This window comes from Acomys russatus, chromosome 7 (genome assembly GCF_903995435.1).
Source record: "Acomys russatus chromosome 7, mAcoRus1.1, whole genome shotgun sequence".
NCBI classification, from domain to species: Eukaryota; Metazoa; Chordata; class Mammalia; order Rodentia; family Muridae; genus Acomys; species Acomys russatus.
Genome location: NC_067143.1, coordinates 36,482,432 through 36,510,241, shown reverse-complemented (window position 1 = coordinate 36,510,241; position 27,810 = coordinate 36,482,432). Strand labels below are relative to the sequence as shown.

Genomic DNA, 27,810 nt, shown 5'->3' with positions numbered 1-27,810 from the left:
TAGTTTAAGGCCACAGCATCAAGCAGGCTCTCAGGGAAGCCTTGCTGACCTAGGGCTCATGGATGTGCCTGCCTTTGTCGCCTGAAGACCCTAGCGGTCCCACTCGCCAGGGCTGTGCTCATCGTTGTCCTCCTCTGAGTCAGCAGACACTCTCTTGATTCTCTCCAGGGCTGCCCTGATGCTCCTCTCCAGGTCGCTGCTGCGCTTCTCGCTGGGATCCACACCTGGGCCTGGGTGGACCTTCTTCAGCCGCACCCCCTGCCTGATGGCAGCCAGGACTTGTTCATTGACAGAGGTGGGGGGCAGGGGCAAGGTGGGCAGGTCTACTTTGCGGAGAGAGGCCCTGCCCTGCCGTAGAGAAGCCAACACTTCATTCATAGAGCCTGAAACTGAGCAGACAGCAAGTATGACAAAGATCCAGGCTTCCAGAAACCACCCGTCTGTGCCATGATTTAACAAGCATGCATGTGCAGTGAGCCACTGGCAGTGCACTCAGCAGCTCTCGGCAGCACTATGCTGTACCAATCAGGACAGTTTGACAGCTGTGTTTTCACATATTTACCACCCACTTCTTCAAGCCACCGCCATACCCATCTCCTGTTGAAATTGATTTAGACACCTTAAGAGTTAAGGGTGCCTGAGAGGAACAATCTGGCCCATAGGGTGAGACTTAGCGCCCTCTAAACTATATCTCCTCCATTTCCTTTCCCTACAAATACCCTGAGCATGTGCCCTGCGTTCCTCTACTCCAGTCTTGGCGATTAGTCAGTGTTGACTCACTCTGTGACAACAGGAAGTAGGTTTCCACACACAGAGGGGCTTGAAGTGGTACACTTGGGAGCTGCTCAGTAGGCTGAGGGGAGGCTCTGGCGCATTTCCTGTCAGTGTGTTTAATTCCACCCAGCTTACCTGAGGCGGCTATGGGCTCTATGAGGGTGTGACTACTGTCAGAATACAAATTAGCTCAGAGTCCCACGACACTGGAGAGAAGCTGTTTTTTCAAAACCCTGGCTCCCTGAGACCCCAAGGAGTTAAAACCTTTCCTCACCGCCAGACACAGGGGCATGAGTACTGGCACTAACTTAAACATCTGTCAGGTGGGCCCCAGCATGAACAGTCATTTCCAGTTAGGGACAGAAGAGCTGGGCTATGGCTGACAAGGCCTATTCTGTTCTGGGCTCACACTCTCGCCCAATTACAGTCCTCTACGAGAACGGATTAGGCAACTTCTACAGTCAAGGGTTCTAATTCAGACTTTCACTCTCCAGCGCTATACAGTAGTGTGTGAGTTGAACAGAGCATCTGACCTAAGCTGAGAATACTCCCCGATCCAAGGTCTGCCTGTATCCACACCCTAATCTCGGCAGATTGGAGGCCACTCTGCATTCACAGTGTTGCAAAAAACCTACAGAAAGGCCGTTGCCACTGAGCACGCAGGAATGTTCCTCCTCACCTTGTTCTGGACACAATGACACCCCAAACTCAGAACAGGCAGAATGTTCAGTTAGCCCAAATCAGCACTAACTGTCCATAGCTTCACACTCGTTCCTGTCCTCGTAACTGTGGTACGAGGTGGCAGCCTCAGCCAGAGCTCAGCATTTTCCTAGGGTTTAGCTAAAATGATCCTCCCCAAAGCACTAGGCTCTGAGTCTTGGCAGCTTTAGGCCAGTTTCACCCCCATAATTAGAATTTATGCAGGAGAACTGTGACCCTCACTAAACAAATACTTGAGTGTATTCAGTATGAAGACAAAAGGTGGCCACTTTTCCAGTATTCTCAATTAAAATCAGCACTTCAGTTCTGCGGTGACTCAGACATGTGACAGCACCACTTAAAGCGTATTGAGAAACACTGCTCACATCCATGCTGGAGCTTGGGCATGCCGCAGCAGGCTGCTCACCAACAGGCTCTGAGGCACAGCGCATGGTCAGCAGACGCAGAGCTGTGTCTCAGGCTGAGTCGGCACTTGTCACACTCGGTCGCACCTACACTAATTACAGTAAGAGCACTAACAAGGCAACAAATGGTGGCATATTCTCAGACTAGAGAATTCTGGAAAAGACTTTGAGTTAAAACTAATGAGACTTCTTCCCCAGCGCAAGAGCCCACAGGGAGGGAGGGCAGAACTACAGAGGATTACCTGGGTGTTGGAAACCCTGCAGGAAATGACACGCTCTTTCAGCAGACTCGTCACACACTAGAGGGAGTGGCTGGTCCTCTGTGGCCGAAGTCCTGAGTCTTAAATTCTCATGTGTGGTCACTTGAAAAGAGGACAGAGCAGGGAGAGGGAGTGGTGGTGGAGGAGGAGGGGGAGGTGGGGGTGCTGGCTGCGGTGGTAGTGACAGATCTTCGCTGGATCTGGAGAGTATCTGGTCACCAACTGGAACAAAAACCTGGCTGGGGACACTGCCACAGGAGTCTTGATGCTCGGGGGGGTTCATATTAGCTTCAAGTAAGGGAGTAACACTTCCAGTTTTGCTGGAGACAGGGTGAGCTGTCTTGTGACCAGCGGTTGAGGACCTCTTCTGAGAGCATCCACCTGACAGCTTTGGCACCATTGATTCTGAGCAGGTTGTTTTTAGTGCAGACCGAGGAGCTGAACACTTCTGAGGATAAAAACAGTGAGAGATTGGCCACAATGCAGACCGTCAAAATGGTGCAACTCCACAGGCAAACCTATAAACCAACACTGCCTGGACCAGGGGGCATCCTGACCCATGAGCACCTCCTGGCCACCAACACGACCCCAGCTAGCCCCGGTTACTGAGCCTGCTTTCATGAGTCCAAGGAGCACTGCCCAAGTAGCAGCAGGAGTGCTGCTTTGAGCTTGGGACGACCCTGGGCCAGAGTGAAACCCTATCTTTTTCAAAACAAAAACCAAACAAACAAACAAACAAACAAAGCCCTCACATTTATATTGGCCTTTGGGGAAAACTGGCCTAAACCTGCCAAGACTCGGAGCCTACTCCTTTGACCAACTGGCTATGCTTTCTCTGTAGTAAAATGAAAATGAAGAAGGAAGCATACAGATGAAAATACTCATCATGTTTTAGAGAGGAAGATAGGAACCTTCATTCCAGCAGAGGGCACTCTGGTTGTGGCTACATGCAGTGCTTCCCACTGTAGAGATTACAGGGAAAAAGGAGCCAGGTAGATGGCTCAGGTAAAGCACTTATGCAAAGAGGAGAGCCTGTCTTCAATCTCCAGAACCCACACAAAAGCTAAGTGTGGTGGCAGGGCCTGTGGAGCCATGCAGCTCCCGGGCCACTTGCTGAGGTCCAGGCCAATGAGACCTTGTCTCAAAAAACATGATGGACAGCTCCCAAAAAAAGACACCTGAGGCTGTCCTCTGAGCTCCACAGGCTTACACACACACACACAAAATAAAAATAAAGAGAAGCCAGCTAACCCCAAAGGCAGCTAAGAGCCACACAGAAAGGAGAGCAGGAGCCCAAATACGCTGTGATGGCAGCAGTAGCATGCTGTAACCGGGCACACACTGATACAGCAGCAGGGCGGATGCAAGAGGACTGAGTTCTAGGCTACCGTGGGCATCTAGGCTTTGAATGCTTGGTCCCCAGCTAAGGCACTGTTTTGGAAGGATTAGGTGTGGTCCTACTGGAGGAAGTGTGTCACTAGTGTGGGCTTTGAAGTTTCAAAAAGTCCAAGTCCAGCCCAGTTTCTCACTCTTTGCCCGCTGCCTCTGGGCCGTGTGAGCTCTCAGTTACTGCTCAGTGCTACACTGTCTCCTGCTGCCATGCTCTCACACAATGGCAATGGACTAACCCCGAAACTGTAGGCTAAACCCCAGTAAATGCTGTTTTATTAGTAACCTTGGCTGTGGTGTCTCTTCACAGCAACAGAACAGTAACTACACTAGGCTACATCTTAGGAGCCTGCCTCAACCAAAACAAACGCCAGCAGTGCTTTATAATTGTGGATTTGACAGTAGGATGCTCCTCATTTTTGTTCTTTATCAATAACAGCATTTCTACACTCTATGTCATCTGTTCATTATATGTCACACTCTTTTCTAGGGTAGGTGAGACTCATTTATCTCCCCAGAGAAGGGCTGTGAGTGATTATTTCTAGAACTTACCTCCTTATATGCTCTTAGTCGAGCAAGTGTTTTTTGGCGTTCATGGTTTATCCATTCTTTTTTCTTTTGTTCTTCTTCTTCTATTTTGTCTCTTTTCTATATGTAAACAAACACATCCTTGTAACATGCCCATAATTCCAGTCATGTATGTATTCACAAGGAGAGGCCCACCCTCATCTGTGCCAGTGTGTGGTTTCTACTGTCACGCAGCGGCTGTGATTTGTTCTCAGGTACTCACTATCTGAATGCCGTGATGCTGGAGAAAATGGCTCACGCTTTGTCTGGCTTGTCGCAGTCTGAGCTGATGACTTTCTTGGCAGTGATCCTAGCGGGAAAACACAAGTCACACACATGGTTTTAGTGAGACCATCGAACAAGGGCTGGAGTAGAGTTGAAAGCAATGCATTTTGACTAAGTAAGGTGTTTAGTTTCCAATGAGGGTCAATGGTAGGTCCTCTTCCACAGTCATGTGACAAGGGCTGCCCTCCAATTTCATCTGTTCCCAGCAGAGGGCTTTGAGAGATAAAAATGTCTCCTCAATCTATTTTGTTTGGTTTGGTTTTTGTTTTGCGGGGAAGGGAGCATGCACACAGCACAGCACACAGGTGGAGGTGAGAGGAAAGCTTGCTGGAGTCAGTTTTCTCCTTCTATCCTGTGGGCCCTGGGGCTCGAACTCAGGTGGGCATGCTCAACACAGATTGCTTTACAGGCCCCACGATCTAATGCAATTGCTTAAACCCAAGTCCTCATGTTAGAAATACAATTTGTATCTCCAAACACATCTGTGAGAACATAGCCCCCCTAGAAAGACTTGGAAAGTTACGTTAAAAACTGCACTTCTTTCTCCTATGCGTCACCACCCACTCTAACCCTTCACATACAGGAGAAATGCGGTGAGAATACTAATGTTCCTGGCTGTTTTCAACCTGAGCCACAGTGACATGTTCTTCCTATGGTAAGCATGAGAGTTGTATCAATCCTGGATATCTTCCTGACAGATGAAAACCTTAGCTTAAGAGAACTTGCAGGGCTGCAGATGGCTGAGTAGCTGTGAGTGCTCGCTGCTCCTGCAGAAGAGCAGAGTTCATCCCAGCCCCCACACTCGGCAGCTCACAGTGGCCTACGACTCCAACTCTAGGGATATGATCCCTTATCTGGCCTCCGCAGGCACCTGCATCTATGTGTACTTATACACATGTATGTAAACACACATACACAAACATAAATTAAAATAAATCTTGGAAAAGCTGGCAGCTCGCCCTTGTAGGGTCACAAGTGTCCAAGCTGCAATTTCAACCCAAGGTAGCATCTGAAAGCTGCCCTCAGCTCCTGCCCTGTCCTCCCAGCGAAGAGCTGCTGGGCTGAGCAGAAGAAACCACCTGAGAGTGACGTTAATGCTCCAACTCAGTCTAGGACCGTGGTTCTCAGGCTGCAGGTCAGCAACCTGTCTCAACCCCTTGGGGTCAAGCAACCTTTTCACAGGGACATCAGATACCCTGCATGTCAGATATTTACATTCCTAACAGTGGCAAAATTATAGTTATGATCGAACAATGAAAATAACTTCATGGCTGGGTGTAGCCGTGACATGAGGAACTGTATTAAAGGGTCATAGCATAGCATTAGGAAGGTCGAGAACCACCGGTCTAGAGACTTGACAACTGGGTTGTTTTGTTCTGGTTTGTTTTAGTGGAGGGAAGGCATGTTGGTGAGTGACTGATGGTGCCAGGCAGGTGGCTAAACAGGTGAGGCAAGTGGGAAGAAAAGTCCCATAAGGAACTATTAAGCCTTCTTAAAACATAGGGACTTTCTCTTCCACTGTGATAATTACCTCTCTGTGTTTTTATGTAATAATACTGTTTTTAGAATTCAAAAGCAAATGTGTTTCATTCTACTTTGGTTTTGCTTTTTATTTTATTTTATTTTTGCTTTATTGGTCTTTTGCTTGTTTATTTTCATTTTTTTTTTTTTTTTTTTGTTTTGATTTTTAAGAGATAGAAAAGAACAAACTTTGGTGGGGAGGGAGGTGGGTAGCGAGGTGGGGAGGGAGGTGGGGAGAATACAGGAGAAGCTGGGGGAGAAGAAAAACATGATCAATATATATTGTATAAAAATTTTGCAATAAAAAGGAAACAAATCTGTTTTGTTTCACTAAACATAAGGTCTGAAGTAAGAGGAACACTGCATCATGACTCACATTACCATAATCCATAATTTAGACTAAAATGTTTTTTTAAAGATGTTATTTATTCATTGTATATGGTGCTCTATTTGCATGTACACCAGGATGCCAGAAGAGGGCATTAGATCACATTACAGATGGTTATAAGCCACCATGTGGTTGCTGGGAATTGAACTCAGGACCTCTGGAAGAACAGACAGTGCTCTTAACAGCTGAGCCATCTCTCCAGCTCCCTAGACTAAAATGTTATGCTGTACAGGTGATTGCTAGTTTCTCCCTAGTCTGGTTTTTAACTCTTTTTTAAAAATATTTATTTATTTATTATATATACTGTGCTCTGGCTGTACATAGTGTATGTGTGTGTGTGTGTCTGTCTGTCTGTCTGTCACTGGGGGACTGAACTAAGAACCCTATAGATACCAGTCAAGTTTCTACTGTTCAACTATACCTTCAGCCATTTCTTAAATTCTTAAATTTTTAAAGTAGAAGCAGGTCTGGGAAAGTTCTCCAGGCTGCCCTTCAACGTGCCCCAGCCTCTCAAGTGGCTGGGATTACAGGTCTGAACCACCAGCACCACACCCAGCTCCCATTTTGTTTATTTTTATCTAATAAGTATGCGTGGGCATACGGAGGTCAGAGGACAACTTCAGGGGCTGGTGCTTTCCTGAAGCAAAGTTATCAGGCTTGTGCCACACGCGCTGTTATGTGATGAGCATCTCATGGCCCCAACTCTTATTTTGATAACAAAAGTACTACATATAATATAGTACTATATAGATTTCTTTCTTTTTTTTTTTTTTTTTTTTTTTTTGGTTTTTCAAGACAGGGTCTCTCTGTGTAGCCTTGGCTGTTCTGGGCTCACTTTGTAGACCAGGCTGGCCTCGAACTCACAGCGATCCGCCTGCCTCTGCCTCCCGAGTGCTGGGATTAAAGGCGTGCGCCACCACGCCCGGCTCTATATAATATTAATATAGTATTATAATATAGCACTATGTTATATATAGTATATAATACAGTAGTATGTTATATATAACAGGCATTCAATGCATAATTACTGAATGAATTACAGTAAACACTTAAATCTCAAAAGAAACAAATAATTTTTTAGTACTTTAAATATATTTATCTCTAGCCATAGAAATCATAAACATATAGAACATTAATCACTATGTGTGTAAAAACCTTTTAACCTTTTCTTATAAATGAAAGCCTAGATAGAGGAAGGCAGCGCACGCATGGTACCTTTCTGTTTCTGAGGCGGGCCCTCCTGCTGCAGATGCGGCCCCGCTGAGCCTCCAGCTGCTGGCACTGCTGTCTGAGTGCTCTCAGCTGTCCGTTCTCACCAAGGGGCAGCTCCAGGTCTTGAGCAAGACCCTTCAGCTCCTCGGGGCTTTCGCATGGGTCATAGTACACCACTTCATCCTGTTTCTCTATAAAGATTAATGATTTTCTTAGGCATATTTTACTATGAGAAATAATTTTTAAAATGTCTTTAAATGGAAAGAGAGACCAGCTATAATTACATCATGTAGGGAAAACACATACTTCTTACACAGCTGCACACAGTGACAGTTCTCCCAGAACACGTTCCTTGTGCTAGAAATAGCATTTTAATGGCCACATAGTATTCACTAGCTCAAGCATTCTCAGAATGTCCCAATGTTCCGATTTCCTGATAAGCGTGTGTGTGTGTGTGTGTGTGTGTGTGTGTGTGTGTGTGTGTGTGTGCGCGCGCGCGCGCGCGTGTGCGCGCGCATTCACTTCCTCCTTACTAAATGAAATGAACGTTGAGGGTTCTTTACATCTCCTGCCAAGATGCTCCCAGTGCAGCACAACTGTCTCCCCAGTCTTTACTCTTGATTACATACTGATTTTTAAAAACACATGCTTGTAACAATCCAAACCCTGCAAAAGCACACAGAATAAAGTCTTCTATATCTCCTCCCCAAACCTGAGTCTCAAAGGAAAACATCCTTCCAGATTAACTTTTTAAAAATAAGAGTTCCCCCTAAATGTATAAAACGTTCACAGGTGAAAAGAGCTGCAAAGTTTTGGACACCAGGATTAAACAATGCTGAGGCCCTGTGTGGGAACTGTTAAACTTGAGGGGCTCGGGAACAGAGTCAGGGTATGGAGAGACCTACCATGATCTGGGAGGGAGGGCTCAAAATTGCAAGACGACAATTCTCCCCAAGTAAGCTCTAACTTTAAGCACAATCTCAATCAAAATTCCAGTGAGTTTTTGTTTAAAAGTTGCCAAAGTGATTCTAAAGTTCATCTGGAAGAATAAAGAAGTGAGAAAATCAGAGAACACGGAGAAGCAGGCTAACCAGGAAGGTGCTGACATGTGTTTCACAGGTAGGGAGCAGTAAGGAGCCACACTGGGGGGCGGGGGGCCTCACAGAGTGCAAGAGGACACTCAGGCCACACCACTGGTGCTGCCTCTAAGCCTTCAAAGCAGCAGGAGGCAATTGTTTAAAATCAGTGATGGAGACCAATTTGGGAAGAAAAGTTTGATTTTTACCATAGTATGACTAACAACTGAATAAAATCCTTAATGTGAAAAATACTCTAAAATGGAAGATATATATGACATGATCTTTCTCGGTGCAGAATCCAAATACAACAACATAGCAGGCTGTGGTAGTGCACACCTGTAATCCCAACATTTGGGAAGTGAGGGCAGAAAGATCAGGAATTTAAGGCATCATTGACTACACAGCAATTTTAGTCTAGGCTGGGCCAATAACATGAGACTTTGTTTCCAAAAATAAACAAACAAAACCAAAAAGAATCAGTAACGTGTGTGTGTGTGTGTGTGTGTGTGTGTGTGTGTGTGTGTGTGTGTGTGTGTGTGTGTGTGTGTGTGTGTGTAGACATGACAGTGAAAGAGTTACTGAGAGAGGAAGGGGTCATGGGGCAGGTAAGGACAAGCAAGGGTGATGAGGGTGGCAAATATGAGCAAAACACAATGATATGTATGTATAAAAATAAGATAAAAATAGAGCCAGGTGTGGAGGTGCACGCTTTTAATCCCAGCACTCGGGAGGCAGAGGCAGGCAGATCTCTGTGAGTTTGAGGCCAGCCTGGTCTACGAAGCGAGTCCAGGACAGCCAAGGCTACACAGAGAAACCCTGTCTCAAAAAAACAAACAAAAAAACAAAAACAAAAGAAAGAAAGAAAAAAAGGAAAAAGAGAAAGTAAAAATTTCAAAGAAAAATGGTCATTAAGTATATAAAACTGTTTTCAGCATCAATAGTAATTAAATAAGCAAAACCTTTAAGATGTCATTTATCTACCAAGTATCCAGAAGCTTCAAAGAGAAGAATGTAAATACGGTAAGATACTTTCTCACCTTCTACTGATGGGGTGTCCTTTGTGTATCCTCTCTAGGGGGCTGTTATGTAATTCAGGACTTAGAAATAATAGTGAAAAGAGAAAAATGTATTTCATGACTGTTGTAGTGCCATTTTGGCAGATACATATTATCTGTTATAAAAGCATTGCCCTTAATCCAACCATTGCATCTTTAGAAGTTTTATTCCATAAATTATCAGGAATCTGTGCTGCACACAAGGACACATGCAAAGCAAAGTTTTCTGCTGAACTGATGTTCAAGACTGGAAGAAATCGGAAATTGCAGTATGCCTGTAAAATGGAATACTATGCAGCCATTAAAATTCTTTGGCCATTTATTATTATTACTTATGAGTTTATTGTGTATTAGGTAAAAATGAAGTAACTTGATAGAGTATCTGGTTTTGGTTTTTTAAAAATATTGATCTTGCCGGGCGTGGTGGCACATGCCTTTAATCCCAGCACTTGGGAGGCAGAAGCAGGTGGATCGCTGTGAGTTCGAAGCCATCCTGGTCTACAAAGTGAGTCTACAACAGCCAAGGCTACACAGAGAAACCCTGTCTCGAAAAACCAAAATAAATAAATAAATAAATATAAATTTAAAATATTGATCTTTTTATATTCAGTTTTACATATGTAGTGTATTTTAAAAGCCCTACAAAGTTATCAGCAAATTGCTTTTACTAAGTGCCTATACATAATGGGCAAAAGGCTTGCTTTCTTTGTTTCTCATGTTTGAATATACTGTTGAATAATAAAAATACTGATGGGAGGGGCTGGAGAGATGGCTCAGCAGTTAAGAGCACTGTCTGCTCTTCCAAAGGTCCTGAGCTCAATTCCCAGCAACCATATGGTGGCTCATAACCATCTGTAATGAGATCTAGTGCCCTGTCTGATGCCCTCTTCTGTCATGAAGACATACATGTGAGTGAACAGAGCACTATATACAAATAAATAAATATTTTTTTAAAAATACTGAAGGGAAAATAAAATTATGCAATAGACACAATGGGCCATTTATAAGAAGAAATTGGTAATTAGTCTACATTTCTTCAAACATTTGATTCAACATCTCTCTCTAACATAAACATAAATGTTACCTTTTATAAGTCTCTTAACAGAGTCCAACTGTGTGACAAGAATCGTCTCTTCACTTCTCAGTATCTCAAGCTTAATATCATATAACTCCAGCTGAATCTCGTAATACTGTATTTCTAGCTCATCCACAATGTCTAAATTCTTTCCTTGGTCTGGAAGACCTTCCATCTGGTTTGTATGGAGAAAGAAATAGATTTAATTAGCACAGTGAACGTGAACTGCAGGGCATCCTGGCAGGCGTCTTCTCCCCCATGGTGCTAGCTGTAAGAATGGAGACAGGCAGAAACTCAGCTCCGAGACGAATTGGAACCCATTCAGCATTCGCTTCACATACTCCACCTTACCCTTAAAACATGGCAGCACGCCATAGTCTGGAAACGTAACAGCAACGAGACTATGTCGTGGATGGAAAGTGTTACCACAAATTTGAAATTGGCCCTCCAAACCCCAGAGTGGCAGTGCTGGGTTAGGTCTGCTGAGGTGGAGGAGCAGCCTTGTGGTGGGGAAGGCTCTCGGTGGTGCTTCCTCCCATGGACACAGCAGAGCACACTGCAGGAAGAGAGCCCTAGCCAGAGACACTGAATCAGAGGGCACCTAGATATTGGACGTCTAATGTCCAGAGCTGTGAGATAGCTAAATGTCATCTGCAGTCACTCCAAGTATGGTATCTTTTCACAAGCAGCTGGAACTAAGACAGAGACTGACTATGCTCCTACGAAGAAGAGCCACTTAGATTAAGATACGATGGAGAGCATGCTAAGTTATGCTGGGCTGAGGCTCAGTGGTGGAGAACATACTTAGCTTCTGAATAAAGAAGTGCTAGCTCCAGGACACTGTCACATTCCAGGCACACATAGATTTGCGTATGTACATGACAATACCGAACATACTGCTGGATTGATTTTTAAAGCGAGTCTCCTACTTCAATCCTAACTCAGTGCTACAAAGCCAATCCTGGACTATTTCAGAAACATCTTGAGAGCCAGGAAGGAAAGCTCCATGGCCCACCCTCACTAACAGCACAGCTACTGGAAGTGTGTTGTGAAAATAAAGAGAGCTCATTACCAAGGCCTAGGACACAAGGGCAGTCTAAAGGAAAGCGTGGCATCAGAGGGAAGCTGTGTTTTGCCTTACCTTTCCCTGGACTTCAGCTCGCCTGTGGTTTAGACACAGCTCTTTTGCTCGCATAAGCTGCAAAGTCTCCTGAGCTAACGCGAGCTTGAGACTCTCTAGCCTGGGCATGGCTGTGGCCCAAGTTGCCTGGCCAAATCTCTTCCGATCCTGCTCCATTTGTTTCTGCATTCCTGAGTTTATAATTAATAAAATAAAACAAAAGTGCAACTCATTAGTGGACCCTGGGTTGTTTCTTTGTTGTCTCTTATTACTAGACTTATCACAAAATGTAGCACATGATCGTTGATAGAAAATTTCAGGTATTTAGTTTATAAGCAGGACAATAACAGCTCACAATCCACCTCACTGAGACACCTGCCTTTAAATCTTGGTGGAGACTATTTCTATAGCTAGACAGGCTCTGTTAAGCAGTCTGACCCACATTAAGGGCATTCCTCTATTTCCAATCTAATTTCAGATCCTAATATATTGCTGCACCAGTTAGTTTTCATCAACTTGATGCAAACCAGAGTCATCTGGGAAGAGGAGCCTCGATTGTACAGTTGCCTCCATCAGACTGTCCTGTGGGCAGGTCTGTGGGGCATTTTCTTGACTGTTGACTGCCGTAAGAAGGCCTAGCCTACTGTGGGTGGTGCAACCCTTGGGCATGTGGTCCCCTATTGTATAAGAAAGCAAGCTGTTGACTCCAGCCAGGGAAGTAGCCCTCCAGCTCCAGCAGATACTCCCTGACAACCTGCAGGCCAGAGGCCAGGGAAACAGGTAAGCTAACTGAAGATCTTCATCTCTCCCTTAGCTCCTCCAAAACCAATGCCCTAATCTTTTTTTTTTTTTTTAAGATTTGTTTATTTATTATTATATATACAGTATTCTGCCTGCATGTACACCTGCAGGCCAGAAGGGCACCAGATCTCATTGTAGATGGTTGTGAGCCACCATGCTGGGAATTGAACTCAGGACCTCAGAATGAGCAGGCACTGCTCTGAACCTCTGAGGCATCTCTCCAGCCCCAATACCCTAATCTTATCCCTAGCTCTGCAGCAGACCACTTGAAGACTCCCATGCCCCCAATGCCCTCCTCCAGGAATTCATACAGACCTTCCTCTCCAAACTCCCCTCCTCAGACCCTTTCTTTATCCTAGTCCCCAACTCCAACAAGCATTCCCTGGGGACCAACAGGTCACTCTAGCCAGGGAAGCAAGTAGGCTAACTGCAGATTTTCACCTTTTCCTCAGCTCCTCCAATTGCAATCCCCCAGTCTCATCTCCAGCTCTGTAACAGAACACCGGCTGTGGCCTCCCCTCATCTCTGCCCCAATTTCCAGGGGACTACGTGGATCCTAGAGGTACTAGGTTTTCTTCTGATCAGTAACTCCTCAGCATCCCCCTCCTTTTCCATCCCTATTCCTAAGTGTCAGCTCCCAATACTTAGAAACACATGGAATCCCCAGTGGCCACACCTATCAGGATCTCAGAAGAATTTCCTACCAGGCAACACATAGACACCAAGCTTTCCTAAGAACCAGAGAGCGCAAAGGAAACCAAGGGACCAAACACTCACCCAACAAAGACAAGACAACACATCAGCTCCTAGAATTACACTCATCCCAAGACCCGATGCCTAGACAGCAGCATAAAAGAATAACAACCAGGGCAGTATGTCTAACTGGAGCCCAGCAACCCTGCCACCACAGGCCCAAAGCGCTGCAACACAGCACAAGACAAAGGCCTTAATAGCCTTTATGACTAAGATACAGGTCCTTAAGGAGAAACCCCTTAAAGAAACCTATGAAAAAACAAACAGTGGAAGAAAGAAAATTAATAAAACAGACCAAAACCTGAAAGTAGGAATAGAATCAATAAAGAAATCCAAAGCTGAGGGAAATCTGGAAATGAAAGATTTAGAAACTCCAAGAGGCACCTCAGAGGCAAGACTCCCCAGCAGAATACAAGAAATGGAAGAAAGGATCTCAGGCACTGAAGACAAGCTAGAAAAAATAGACACCTCAGTCAAAAAAAAAAAAAAAAAAAAGTTAAAAGACAAAATTCTGGCACAAAACATTCAGGAAATCTAGAACACTATGAAAAGACCAAATCTAAGAACAGGAATAGAGAAAGGGGAAGAAATGCCAGTCAAAGCCACAGAATATGTTTTCAACAAAATCATAGAAGAAAACATTCCTACCTAAAGAAGCAGATGCCCATCAAGATCCAAGAAGCACACAAGAATACCAAGTAGACCAAACTAGAAAAATAAAGTCCACTTAGCACATAATAATCACAACACTAAAATTACTGAACAGCAAAGACCAAGTAACAAAGGCAGACCTATTAGAATAACACCTGACTTCTCAATGGACTCTTAGAAGCCAAAAGGACCTATGCAAATGTCTACAGACTCTTAAGAGAGCACAGACACCAGCCCAGACTACTACGCCCAGCAAAACTTTCCATCATAATAGATGGAAAAAATAAGACATTTCACGATAAACCCAAATGTAAGCAATGTCTATGGCCCCACGGGAGAGGCTAGAAGGACAACTCCTACCTAAAGAGATTCATAACACCAAGAAAACAAAGAATAAATAATCCCAGACCTGCAAATCTAAAGAGAGGAAGTACACATGCACACCCCTAACAACAACGAAATAACAGGAACCAACAAACACCACTCATTGATACCTCTCAACATTAGTAGTTTCAATCACCCGGTAAAAAGACACCAACTAATAGACTGGCTGTGAAAACAGGACCCATCCTTTTGCTACACCCAAGGAACATACCTTAACATCAAGGATAAACCTCACCTCAGCATAAAAGTACGGGAAGATGGACCTACACAACAAGCTCATGTAGCCACTTTAATATCTGACAAAATAGACATCAAGCCAAAACTAATCAGAAGGGATAAGGAAGGACACTGTATACTCTACAGGAAAATCCACCAAGAGGTCACTGCAATTGTGTGTGTGTGTGTGTGTGTGTGTGTGTTTTGAGACAGGGTTTCTGTGTGTGATCCTGGCTGCCGTGGAACTTGCTCTGTAGACAAGGCTGGCCTCAAACTCAGAGATCCCCCTGGCTTCTGCCTCCCAAGGTCTGGGATTAAAGGTGTGTGCCACCACTGCCCAACAACATCGCAATTCTCTGCCTCCCCAGCACTCAGAGGCAGAGACAGGTGGATCTCTGTGAGTTTGAGGCCAGCCTGGTCAACAAACCAACTCCAGACAACCAAGGCTCCACAGAGAAACCCTGTCTAAAAAAACAAACAAAAACAAAAAAACTGAATGAAAATGAACAGACAACATATTCAAACTTATGGAACACAATGAAAGTGGCTCTAAAAGGCAAGTTCATAGCACCAGATGCCAACATAAAAAACTTGGAGAGATCTCATACTAATAACTTAGCAGCACACCCGAAAGCTCTAGAACAAAAAGAAGAAATCACATCCAAAAGGGAATAAACTCTGAGTTGAAATCAATAAAATAGAAACAATAACAACAAACCCTACAAAGGGCATATACTCACTTATAAGCGGATATTTGCCACATAACACAGGATAACCACACTACAATACAGATATAAAGAAGCTAAATAACAGGAGGGACCCTAGGGAGGATGCATAATTCTCATTCAGAAGGGCACATAGAATAGACACCGAAGTGGTTGAAGAGAGGAAACAGGACGGGAGCCTACCATAGAGATCCTCTGAAAGACACCATCCAATGGGGGATCAAAGCAGATGCTGAGACTCACAGCCAAACATCAGGGTGGAGCGCAGGGAGTCCTGTGAAAGAGTTGGGGGACAGGAGCTCCACAAGGAGGCCAATGGAGCCAACAAATCCAGCTGGGGGGAGAATGGGTGCTGCAGAGACTATGCACCAACCAAAAACCATGCAGGGGAAGAACCTAGACCCTCTGCTCAGTTGTAGTAAACAGGCAGCACAGTCTCCTTACGGGTCTCATAGTATGGGGAGTAGGGACTACCTCTGACATGGACTCTGATGCTCACTTGTTGATCACGTCTCCCTGGTGGGGAGGCCTTAACAGGCCACAGAGAAAGAGGATATAAGCAGTCCAGATGAAACTTGATAGGCTGAGGTCAGACGTTAGGGGAGGAGGGTTCTTCCTTTCTAAGGACTAGGGGATGGGGAGGGGTAAGAGGGGATGATGAGGGGACGGGTAAGGGGGATGATGGGGGGAGGGTAAGGGGGATGACAGGGGGAGGGGGTCTGGGAGGGGACAAGGGAGGAGGCTACAATCAGAATGTGAAGTTAACAATTAAAACTAAAAAATAAAATAAATAAAAAATTTAACAAAGAATCAATGAAACAAAGAGTTGGTTCTTTGAGAAAACTCCTAAGATTGACACACCCTTATCTAAATTAATTAAAAGGTAGAGAGAGAATATTCAAATTAACAAAATTAGAAATGAAAGAGGGGCATAACATACACTGAGAAAATTCAGAGAATTTTAAGGACATAATTTTAAAAACTACTCCACCAAACTAGAAAATTTTAAAGAAATCATTAATTTTATCAATACATACTACTTATCAAAGTAAAATCTAGATTAGACAAGTAATTTAAACAGACCTATAGCCACTAATGAAATAGAAGCAGTAATTAAACATCTCCTACCCACCCCCAAATTCCCAGGGTCTGTAGAGAAATGAACAGAGAATTCTCAATACAGGAATCTCAAAAATGTCTGAGAAAAACTTAAAAGAAAAAAAAAAACTTAAAAAAAATGTTTTACATCCTTACCCATCAGAGAAATGCAAATGAAAACTACTTTGAGATTTCATCTCACACCTGAGGATGCTGGTGAGGATGTAGAGTGAGGGGACGCTCATGCATTGCTGGTGGAATTGTACACTTGTCTCACCACCATAGAAATAAGCATCTTGCTCAAGACCCAGCTATCCCACTCTTTGGCATATACCCAAAGGATGCTTCATCCTAGCACAGAGACACTTGCTCAGCCATGTTCACTGCTGCTCTCTATTCACAACAGCCAGAAACTGGAAATAACTTAGATGTCTCTCAACAGGGGAATGGATGAAGAAGATGTGGTACATTTACACACTGGAGTATTATTTGACTGTTTTAAAAAATGGCATCATGAAATTTGTAGGCAAATGGATAGAACTAGGAAAAAGTCATCCTGAATGAGGTACCCCAAACCAGAAAGGCAAATATGGTATGTAAATGCTTATATGTGGGCATTAGCTGTTAAATCATTGATAACCAAGCTACAATCTATAGTACCAGAGGTTAGTTATAAAGTAAGGAAATTGGAGAGGCAAATAGATCTCATTAAGAAAAGGAAATAGAATATATAGTTATGGGTGGGAAGGGGAGCTGGACTGGATCAAGTGGGGAGGGAGAAGGGGATGAGGAAGGGAATAAGGGCAATGCAGCTAAAAGGAAGGGCCAGCTGAGGGGTACTGTGTAATCCTAACACAGTAGGAGCTTCCTAATTTATACATATAAAATATTTACATATATAATACAGTGGGAGCTTCCTAAAATATTACATACATCACGTTACATGGTGATATAAATAAAATCTCCAAATAATGATTCTTTGGGTTTCTTCAGTGTCTGTTGTTACAGTCCCCCCCCCTTTTTTTTTTAACTTTTAATTAATTTATTCTTGTTACATCTCAATGTTTATCCCATCCCTTGTATCCTCCCATTCTTCCCTCCCTCCCATTTTCCCCTTATTCCCCTCCCCTATGACTGTTCCTGAGGGGGATTTCCTCCCCCTGTATATGCTCATAGGGTATCAAGTCTCTTCTTGGTAACCTGCTGTCCTTCCTCTGAGTGCCACCAGGTCTCCCCCTCCAGGGGACATGGTCAAATGTGAGACACCAGAGTTCATGTGAAAGTCATACCCGACTCTCCACTAAATAATACAGTCCCCTTTTCATTTCTGATTTTGTTGACTTGGATAGTATCTATGCCTTTTAGTTAGTTTGGCTAAGGGTTTGTCTATTTGTTAATTTTCTCAAAACAAAAAAAAAAGCAGCTAGCTCTTGGTTTGTTCATTGTTTGTTCTCTTTGTTTCTAAGTTATTGATTTCACGCCTAAGTTTGATTATTTCCAGCCATCTACTCCTCTTGGGGATTTTCCCCCTAGGGCTTTCAGGTGTGCCATTAAGTTGCTTGTATGAAATGTCTGCAATTTAGTGCTAATCTGGTGCTTTCTCAGAAAATTGGGAACAGTTCTACCTCAAGACCTAGCTAGATCACTCCTAGGCATATACCCAAAAGATACTCCACCACACAATAAGGGCATTTGCTCAACTATGTTCATAGTGGCATCACTCGTAATAGCCAAAAACTGAAAACAACCCAGATGTCCCTCAACCGAAATGGATAAAGAAATTGTGGTACATTTACACAATAGACTACTATTCAGCTATTAAAAACAAGCAAACAAAGAAAGACATCATGAAATTTGCAGGCAAATGGATGGATCTGGAAAAGATCACCCCAAGAGAGGTAACCCAGACCCAGAAGGACACACATGGTATATATTCACTTATAAGCAGAAATTAACCACATAATCCAGGATAACCAACTACAACCCACAGAACTAAAGAGGCTTAGTAACAAGGAAGACCCTAGGGAGGATGCTTACTTCTCACTCAGAGGGATAAACAGAATAGATACAGGGAAACGGCTGAAGAGAGGGAACAGGATATTCCTACCATAGATGTCCTCTGAAAGACTTTACCCAGCAGGAAATCAAAGATGATGCTGAGACTCACAGCCAAACTTTGGGCAGAGTGCAGGGAGTCTTACAGAAGAGTGAGGGGATAGAACCTGGAGAGGACAGGAGCTCCACAAGGAGATCAACAGAGACAACAAATTCTGGGCCCAGGAGAGCCTGTGGAAACTAAAGCACCAACCGAGGACCACGCATGGAGAGGACCTAGGCCCCCAGCTAAGATGTAGCCTATGGGCATCTCAATCTCCTTGTGGGTACCCTAGTAAGGGGAGCAGGGGCTGTCTCAGCCATGGACTCTGTTGCCTGCTCTTTGATCACTTCCCCCTGGTGGGGCAGTCTTTCCAGCCCACAGGAAGAGGATGGGGCAGTCCTGATGAGACCTGATAGGTTGTTGTCAGTTGGTAGGGGAGGAGAGTTCCCCCTTTCTGAGGACTAGGGGAGGGAGAAGGGGAGAAAAAAGGGAGGGATAGGGAGGAGGAGGGAGGGAGAAAGGGACCAGGAGGGTATGAAGGAGGGGACTGCAATAGAAATGTAAAGTGAGTAATTTTTCTTTTTTTGAGACAGGGTTTCTGTGTAGCCTTGGCTGTCCTGGACTCGCTTTGTAGACCAGATGGTCTTGAACTCACAGAGATCCACCTGCCTCTGTCTCCCCAAGTGCTGGGATTACAGGCATGTGCCACAAAGCCCAGTGTGAATAAATTTTAAAGAATAAATGTAATTTAAAAAACAAATATTGTGTAGTGACTCTTATTAGTAAATATAAAAGAGTCTCAATTAGTTGTGTGATAGCCTGGTTAGGAGAAAAACTGAGAAACACACAGTTTTAAAAAATTACTGTAACAGGGACATCCAGCAGGCAGAAAGGACTCTGGCGTAGAGCCAGGAACAGGAGATTCGGAGGGCAAGATGTAAGGAAGATGGCTGCATGGGGCCTAAGCTCAGGAAACAGGCCATGTAGCAAAATGCAGATTAGTATAATGGGTTATTTTAAGTTATGAGCTTGTCAGAGAAGAGCCTAACTATACAGCCTAGGTATTTGTAAATAATTATCTTGAGTCTCATGAGTCATTATTCCAGCAGCTGAGGGAGAGGAGGAAATAAAAATCCAATTATTTAGTATTTACATTACTAAATAGGTGTCTCCATCAAATCCCTCCCCTCAGGACTCAGAGAATGCTGTGGAAGAGGAGACAGGGTAAGAGCCAGAAGGGATGGAGGACACCAGGAGAACAAAGCCCTCTAAATCAACATGATCAATGAACTCACAGGCGGAGGCAGCATGCACAGGCCTGCAGGTCCTTTGCGTGTATATATATATATATATTCTTCCATTTTAGTATTTTTATGGGATTCTTGAGTGTGTGAACTGTGGGTCTCTGTTTCTTGTGTCTTCTCTTTAGGCTCTTTTCCTTCTGTTTGTTGTTTTGTGCAATTCCGATGTGTTAATTTTTGTTTTGTCTTATTATGTTTTATTTCATTACTATCCCTTAGAAGCCCATTTGTTTTCTAATGAGAGACAGAAAGCAGACGAAGTGGGGAGGAACTGGAAGGAGTAGAGGGAGAGGAAACCATAATCAGGATATATTATGTGAGAAGAAAATCTATTTTCAATAAAAGGAAAGGGGGAGGGGAGGAGGAGGGGAAGGGAAGGGAAGGGAGGGAAGGAGAAGGGAAGGAGAAAGGAAGGAGAAGGGAAGGAGAAGGGAAGGAGAAAGGAAGGAGAAGGGAAGGAGAAGGGAAGGAGAAGGGAGGAAGAAAGGAGAACAAGCAGTGAAAAGCAAGTCAGTAAACAGTACTCCCCCCTAGCGGTACTCCCCCCTAGCGGTACTCCCCCCTAGCGGTACTCCCCCCTAGCGGTACTCCTCCTACCAGTACTCTCGGATTCAGTTCCTGCCTCCAGGATCCTGCCTTGGCTTCCCTCAGTGAAAAACTGTTACCTGGAAGTTTAAGATGAAATAAACCCTTTCCTCTCCAAGTTGTTTTTGATTATAGCATTTATCACAGCAATAGAGGGTAATCTAGGACAACTGGGACTTCTACCATTCATTCTTAAAGATATCAAAGGTCAGGATTTATGTGTGCATGTGTGTATTTATATTTATAGTTATATCATATCATATAGCCATAGGATAGCCTCAACAAGTAGATTGACAGATGTGAGATTTCTATTTGGGGCCAGCATGGACAGTGCACAGGCCTCACCTCTGTGACCCCTGCCTGGCTGGCCAGCATTCCTACTCATAAAAAGCTCTCCTGCTCTCCAGGACCCAGCCCACGGGCTTGCTTTAAGCTCTCCTATTTGCTAAGCCCTCTTAAAGCACAGAGCCTTTGTAAATGCTTTCTCCACTCCAGGCACTATTCAGGTATGGAGTAAGCGTGTCTCTCAGGGGCCCTTCATGACACCCCAGTCACACCCAATTGCTTTCAGGCCTTGTTTTTCTTCTTCAGTATTGCTTTTTGCACCTGCCATTTTCTGTGTGTTGAACAAACATAACACAGACTTCCCTCTGCTCGCCAGGCTAGAAATGGGCCATGCTCATCCTGTCACTGAATTCCCAGCACCCAGCAAATATGCTACCTGACACTAGGAGGCGTGCAGATGTTCTACAAGCAGAAGGAAAGTCACTTATATCCTAGTACAGCAGTCCTTAGTTTCACCTGTTAGTGTCGTTACTGTTTCCTTAAAGTAATTCACAGTGATGTCTTGGATAGAGACCACTGCTTCTTCGGCCCGTTTGGTCCATTCATCGGCGTCCTTCTGCAGGGCAACCACCCTTTTAGGACCCAGCTCATCCTCATCCAGGGACTTCTACAAAAGAGTCATGAAGTGGCATTAGGAAATTCTGAAGTGGCTGTATGGACTACTGTAACTGCTCTTTTTACTACTGCTTAGTCAGTTCATGACCTTACATCAATGGGCTTGGGGCTGGGCACCACTGGGAACGAGGGTGTTCCCTGGGTAGAGAGAAAACTGACTGCATCACTAGGCCGTTTCCAGGGTGCTGTTAGGTGACAATGCACAGTTGTGCAGATGAGATGTCCGTTGTTCAGCACTCAAGGGCTGCTTCTGCTGTAGTTTCTTTCAGGAACCTTGAATACTTAATACTTAAATGCATGTAATATGGTCGCCTAAAGGATATTCACAGCTGTGTGTTCAGAACTCAATGCTCATGGGCCCAGAAATTTATATATTGAAGCCTAAGTCCCCAATGTGAAGGTATGAAGGCATGAGGATGCGTCCTCGTGTTAGCCGTGAGGATGCCCCTTCGTGTTAGCCGTGAGGATGCGTCCTCGTGTTAGCCGTGAGGACGCGCCCCTCGTGTTAGCCGTGAGGATGCACCCTCGTGTTAGCCGTGAGGATGCACCCTCATGTTAGCCGTGAGGATGCGTCCTCGTGTTAGCCGTGAGGATGCCCCCTCGTGTTAGCCGTGAGGATGCACCCTCGTGTTAGCCGTGAGGATGCACCCTCGTGTTAGCCGTGAGGACGCGCCCTCGTGTTAGCCGTGAGGACGCGCCCTCGTGTTAGCCGTGAGGATGCGCCCTCGTGTTAGCCGTGAGGACGCGCCCTCGTGTTAGCCGTGAGGACGCCCCCTCGTGTTAGCCGTGAGGATGCGCCCTCGTGTTAGCCGTGAGGATGCGCCCTCGTGTTAGCCGTGAGGATGCGCCCTCGTGTTAGCCGTGAGGATGCCCCCTCGTGTTAGCCGTGAGGTTGCGCCCTCGTGTTAGATGTGAGGATGCGCCCTCGTGTTAGCCGTGAGGATGCCCCCTCGTGTTAGCCGTGAGGATGCGCCCTCATGTTAGATGTGAGGATGCGCCCTCGTGTTAGCCGTGAGGATGCGCCCCTCGTGTTAGTATGGATACCCTTATAGAATAGATGAAAAGGCGAAGTCTCTCTGGTCTTTCCCACATAAAGGCACATCAGGACAGCCAGCTAAATACTAGCAAACTGTTAAACACCAGGTTTTCCATGCCTGACGACTGGAGTTCAATCCCTGGAACCCACACGGTGGAAGGAGAAAAATCTATTTCCACACGTTTGTCCTCTAACCTCAACATGTGGTGCTATGCTAAATAAATGTTAAAGAAAAAAGTGTTCTAATATCAGAGAGTTGGTAATTGTTACACAACTGAATGTATTTAAAACAACTGAACTATACACTTCTGATGTATGGTCTGAGTCATACCTGAATGATCATACACACAACACACACACGTAGACACACACACAATGCACACAGGTAAAGACTAAATACGCCTCCACAACAGTGATGAGAACAACCCCATCCATGGAGTAAAGAAGCACGCACAGTACATTGTGGAAAGACAGCCCAGTGCAGGGAGAGAGCAAAAAATCTCTCTGATGTCTCCTGATGCCGGATGCTTCTTCTACACAGGGTCACCCTAATGCACTGCTTCTCAGGCTGAGGGCTTTGACCCCTTGGAAGGTAAAATGACCCTTTCACAGAGGTCACCTAAGACCATCAGAAAACACAGATATTTACAGTATATAACTATCAAAATTACAGTTATGAAGTAGCAACAAAAATAATTTATGGTTGGAGGGTCACTATAGCAAACAGAACTGTATTAAAGGTTCACAGATTTAGGAAGGCTGAGAACCACTGGAATCAGAGCAACAACTATTAATGTTTAAATTACAGGATTACAATCCACAGCTCTGCTATTTAAACTTGCCTCCCAGTTCTAAGACATCTACGTGTGTTCTTACAGGTAAAAAAAAATCATCTAAAGGGAGTATGCATGACATCAAAAACAGTCTATCATCAGGAACAGTGCCAGTGCTTCCAAAGCCACAGCGTTCTTAAGACACTGAGAAAACAAACAAAGCATTATCTTCACTTTTAGTCCATTATGTCCCTTCTTTGGAGGAGGAGGAGGCTTGGACATGCTCAGCAAGCAGCCTATCACTGACCCACAGCTCCACATCCTTCCTCACTTATTTATTTATTACTTATGTGCACTGGTGTTTTCCCTGCATATAAGTCTATGTGAGGGTATCAGAAGGCCCTGGAGGAGTTACAGACAGTGTGGGCTGCTATGTGGGTGCTGAGAATTGAACTTGGGTCCTCTAGAAGAGCAGTCACTGCTCTCAAGCACTAAGCCATCTCTCCAGCCCCTTCTCCTTACTTTTTTTTTTTTTAAATTGGGTTTTACTGAGTTTCCCAGGCTGGCTTGGCTCTCTGTTGCCCAGGCAGGCCTTGAGCCTACTCCTGCATGGCTATACTTCTAGGTCTGTGCCACCAGGCCTGATTTTGTTGTTGTCTGTGGTTTTATCAGTGCTGAAATAAAGTCCATGGCCTGGACTACGCTGGGCACAAGCTCTACCACTAAACAACACTGCCTATAATCCAGCACTTAGAAGGTGGAGGCAGAGGGATCAAGATTTCAAGGCTAGCCTCAGCTATACTATAAATTTGAGGCAAGCCTAGGCTACATAAGACCCTGTCTCTAAGTATACATACACACACACACACACACACACACACACACACAGATATATAATTTTTATTTATCATCTAAATATAAAGATGAACTCAAAGTGAAAATACAGACTGACCTTCTGAACCTTTTATGTGACTAAAATAACAATACAGGATGGGCAGTGAAATAAAAATATCAGGAAACATACCAAAATATCAAGCTTACATGAGGTCGCAACTTCTCTCATATCTCTAAATGGCTGCAGTAAATATTGGAAGAACATGGTTGCCTTGGTAACTAATTCCTGATAGGCTTCATCTTCCTCTTGATAAACTTCCATTAATGCTACCATGGTGGTGGCTTTTCCATGATCTTGAAGAACCTAGAGAGCAAAATGTAAATAAAGCTTAAATCTGGACATTTATAAAATCATATAAAAGTAAATAAATAAAAGAAACTCAATAGCTGGGCGGGATGGAGCATGGCTGTAATCCCAGCACTCGGGGAGACAGAGGCAGGTGGATCTCTATGAGTTTGAGGCCAGCCTGGTCTACAAAGCGAGTCCAGGACAGCCATGGCTACACAGAGAAACTGTGTCTCAAAAAAACAAAACAAACAAACAAACAACAACAACAAAAAAAACAAAAAAGGAAAGAAATTGGGGGAGGATGGTTAAGAACATAAAAAAATGAGGCTGGAGGGATGGCTCAGAGCTTAAGAGTACAGCTCTTCCAAAAGTCCTCTTCAATTCCCAGCAACCACATAGTGGTTCTCAACCATCTATAATGAGATCTGGTGCCCTCTTCTGCCCTACTGGCTCACATGCAGGCAGAATACTGTATAAATAATAACTTTAAAAAAAAAAAAAAAAGAATATAAGAAACAAAGTATCAGGAACCAATCTTGAGCTGGGTCTGGTGGAACCCACCTGTGATTGGGCTACTTTGGGAAGATAAGGCAGAAAGTGTCTTAGGCCTACAGGCCTTCGTTACAACTACTTTAGGAGGCAGAAACTGGTTCAATCCCAGAGCAGAAAAGCTTCTGAGACACAGCAGGCACATCAGAGAAACACTACAAGGCTTTCAAGGCTGGACTTTAGGATGAGAGGAGTGGTGGGCTGGGACTAAGACTGCCTGGGCTGCAGATAGTTCAAGGCCAGCCTGGGCAGCTTAGCAAGATGCCACCTGAAAGTAACAAGCCAGGGAGGTGGCTCGGCAGTAGAGTGCTTGCCTAACACGTGCAAGGTTCAAGGTCCCATCTCTAGTACAGATTTAAATAAATAGCCAAGTCTGATATAAAATGATGAGGTTAAGGATCAAGAGCTGGCTGGCCTGAAAAATCTCCTGTAGTTTCCTCCTATTATGAAGTAAGGTTAACACCACGAGAAGCAGGTGTGTGAACTACACAGAATAAGGCGATCCCAACTGAGCCAGGCGTGGTGGCAAACGCCTATGATCCCAGCACTCCAGAGGCTGAAGCAGGAAGGGTCACCACACTCTGAGAGCAGCCTGGACTACACAGTGAGTTCCAGGACAGCTTGGGCTACTATGTGAGACCCTGTCTGAAAACAAACAAGACCCCACTAATAGAATCCTTCTATAAAGCCATTTTAGCTTTAAAAGACTCATTCTAAAAAAAAAAAGAAAAAGAAAAAAGAAAAAGAAAGAAAGAAAGAAAAAAGAAAAGAAAAAGAAAAAAAACTCATTTTATAGCAACAATCAAGGTTTTGCTATGTGGCTGAATTCTTATACCTCCCCTTCCTCAAAAGAAACACAGCAACACCACTGCTTAGTGACTTCCTAGTTAACTTCCTGGGAAAGAGACACACCAGGGAAAGGGAACCTCAATAGAGCAACTGTCTCCATCAGATTGGCATGTGGGTGTTTCAGGGTTGCTGAATTAGTAGAAGAGGACCTAGCAAATGTAGGTCGTTTCCACATGCGAGTCAGGTGGTCCTGGGGCTAAGAAAAACAACTGAGCCAGATGACAGTAGCCCACGCCTTTAATCCCAGCACTTGGGAGGCAGGGGCAGGCGGATCTCTGTGAGTTCGAGGCCAGCCTGGTCTACAAAAGCAACTCTAGGACAGTCAAGGCTACACAGAGAAACCGTCTCGAAAAACCAAAAATAAAAATAAAATAAAATCCCAGCACTTGGGAGGCAGAGGCAGGAGGATCGCTGTGAGTTCGAGAACAGCCTGGTCTACAAAGCAAGTCTGGGACAGCCAAGGCTACACAGAGAAACCCTGTCTCGGAAAAAGGCCCCACCTGCTTTTGGTCAAGGTGTTTATCAAAGCAGCAGAAAACTAACTACAACAGTGGCTCACAAACAGGAAAGTCCAGCTCTGAAACTTGGCTTCAGGACGGTAAAACAAGACCCCCTCCCTTTAGGATCTCTTAAGTTTACCACACAAATAATGAATTGGTATGTCGCAAATTACCTCCTATTGTTGCCAAAACTGGTTTAAAAAGCCTCCCTTCCTGCAGAGCTTTCCATTTGATCTTTATTGCTTGAAGAAAAAGAACTATCTTTTAAAAGCTGTTCATCCTCTAAAACATTTTTAGCCATCCCTCATCTTCCCCAAAGGAAGGATTGCTTTCATTTAGCTTATGTTTTTATTTCCTACGGGTATGCGTTGTTTTTAGTTTTACTTTCACTATTTCTGGGCTTTCCCATTACACCATCTTGCTCGGCCAAAATTGGGGGAAAGTTGAAGGGCGGAGCCTGGCTCAGAACTGCAAGTAAACTTCTAGGTAAACCAGAATGGTGGCTCCCGCCTGTAATCCCAGGACTGGAGAGGCTGGGTCAGAGGACTATCGTGAGTTCAAAGCCAGCCTGAACCACAGCAGGAGACCCTGTTTCAAAAACATGAGGACAGGGCGTGGCGCGGGAACGCTCCCCGATAATGACAACACTTGGGAGGGAGAAGCTAAGGGACAGGGAGTTCAGGCCAGCCTCGGGTAACTGAGACCCTGCCTCAGAAAGCAAACACACAAAAAACTACTCAGTTTCAATTTCTCGGGCCCCCACTTCATCCCACGTGAGGCGCAGGTGCGCTACGCTGCTCGACCAGCGCCCGGAGCGTCCCGGGGACCCGCCCTCGGCTCGGCCCGGCGCCGCGTACCTGGCGCAGCCGTGCGGCCGCCCCGTCCAGGCGCTCGCGCAGCGTCCTCTCGCGGAACTCGCGCAGGCCCTCGCAGTCCGCGGTGTCGCCCGGGGCCGGGAAGAGCACGTCCCGCACGGTGGCGCCGCCGCAGCCGTCCGCCGCCAGGCCCAGGTAGCGCTCTAGCTGTCGGCACAGCTCCTGCATCGCCGCGTCGCCGGGGTCCGCGGGCGCCGGCCACACGAGCGCCCACAAACCGCGCCCCAGGCCCCAGCCCGCGCCGCCCGCCGCGTCCAGCTCGGGCGGCAGCGGCGGGAAGCAGCGCTCCAGGGCCGGCCATAGCGCCGCCAGCTGCCGGTGCGCGCCGCGGAAGCCGGCGGCCGACAGCAGCCCGGCCCAGCTGCACCCCGCACCGCCGCCGCCGCCCTCCCGTAGCCCGCGCCGCCGCTGCGCCGTGCGGTCGTGACAGGTGACGGCGAACTGGCCCACCCGGGCGTTCCAGGCCACCAGGAAGCGCAGCTGATGTCGTTCGGGCTCCCGGAAGAGGTCCTCGCGCAGCGGCACCCAGCCCTCCAGGCTGTCCGGCTGCTCGCCGTCCATGGCCTCCCCACAACCCTTAGGCCCGGCCCGGCCGCGACATTTTCCGCGAGTCACTGCTGTCAG

At 45.4% G+C, this 27,810-nt stretch overlaps 1 protein-coding gene across 1 annotated transcript; it reads right to left on the bottom strand.

Moving 5' to 3' along the window:
• Positions 1–7: 7 nt before the first annotated feature.
• On the bottom strand, positions 8–27,810 carry Whamm (WASP homolog associated with actin, golgi membranes and microtubules). The gene is made up of 10 exons (XM_051148834.1): positions 27,169–27,810; positions 24,255–24,428; positions 21,263–21,413; positions 11,871–12,040; positions 10,739–10,904; positions 7,524–7,711; positions 4,338–4,424; positions 4,100–4,195; positions 2,141–2,606; positions 8–383 (listed from the first exon to the last, which is right to left on the bottom strand). Exons 1-10 carry the CDS (start codon positions 27,745–27,747, stop codon positions 91–93), a joined length of 2,370 nt encoding a protein of 789 aa, XP_051004791.1. The 5' UTR covers positions 27,748–27,810; the 3' UTR covers positions 8–90.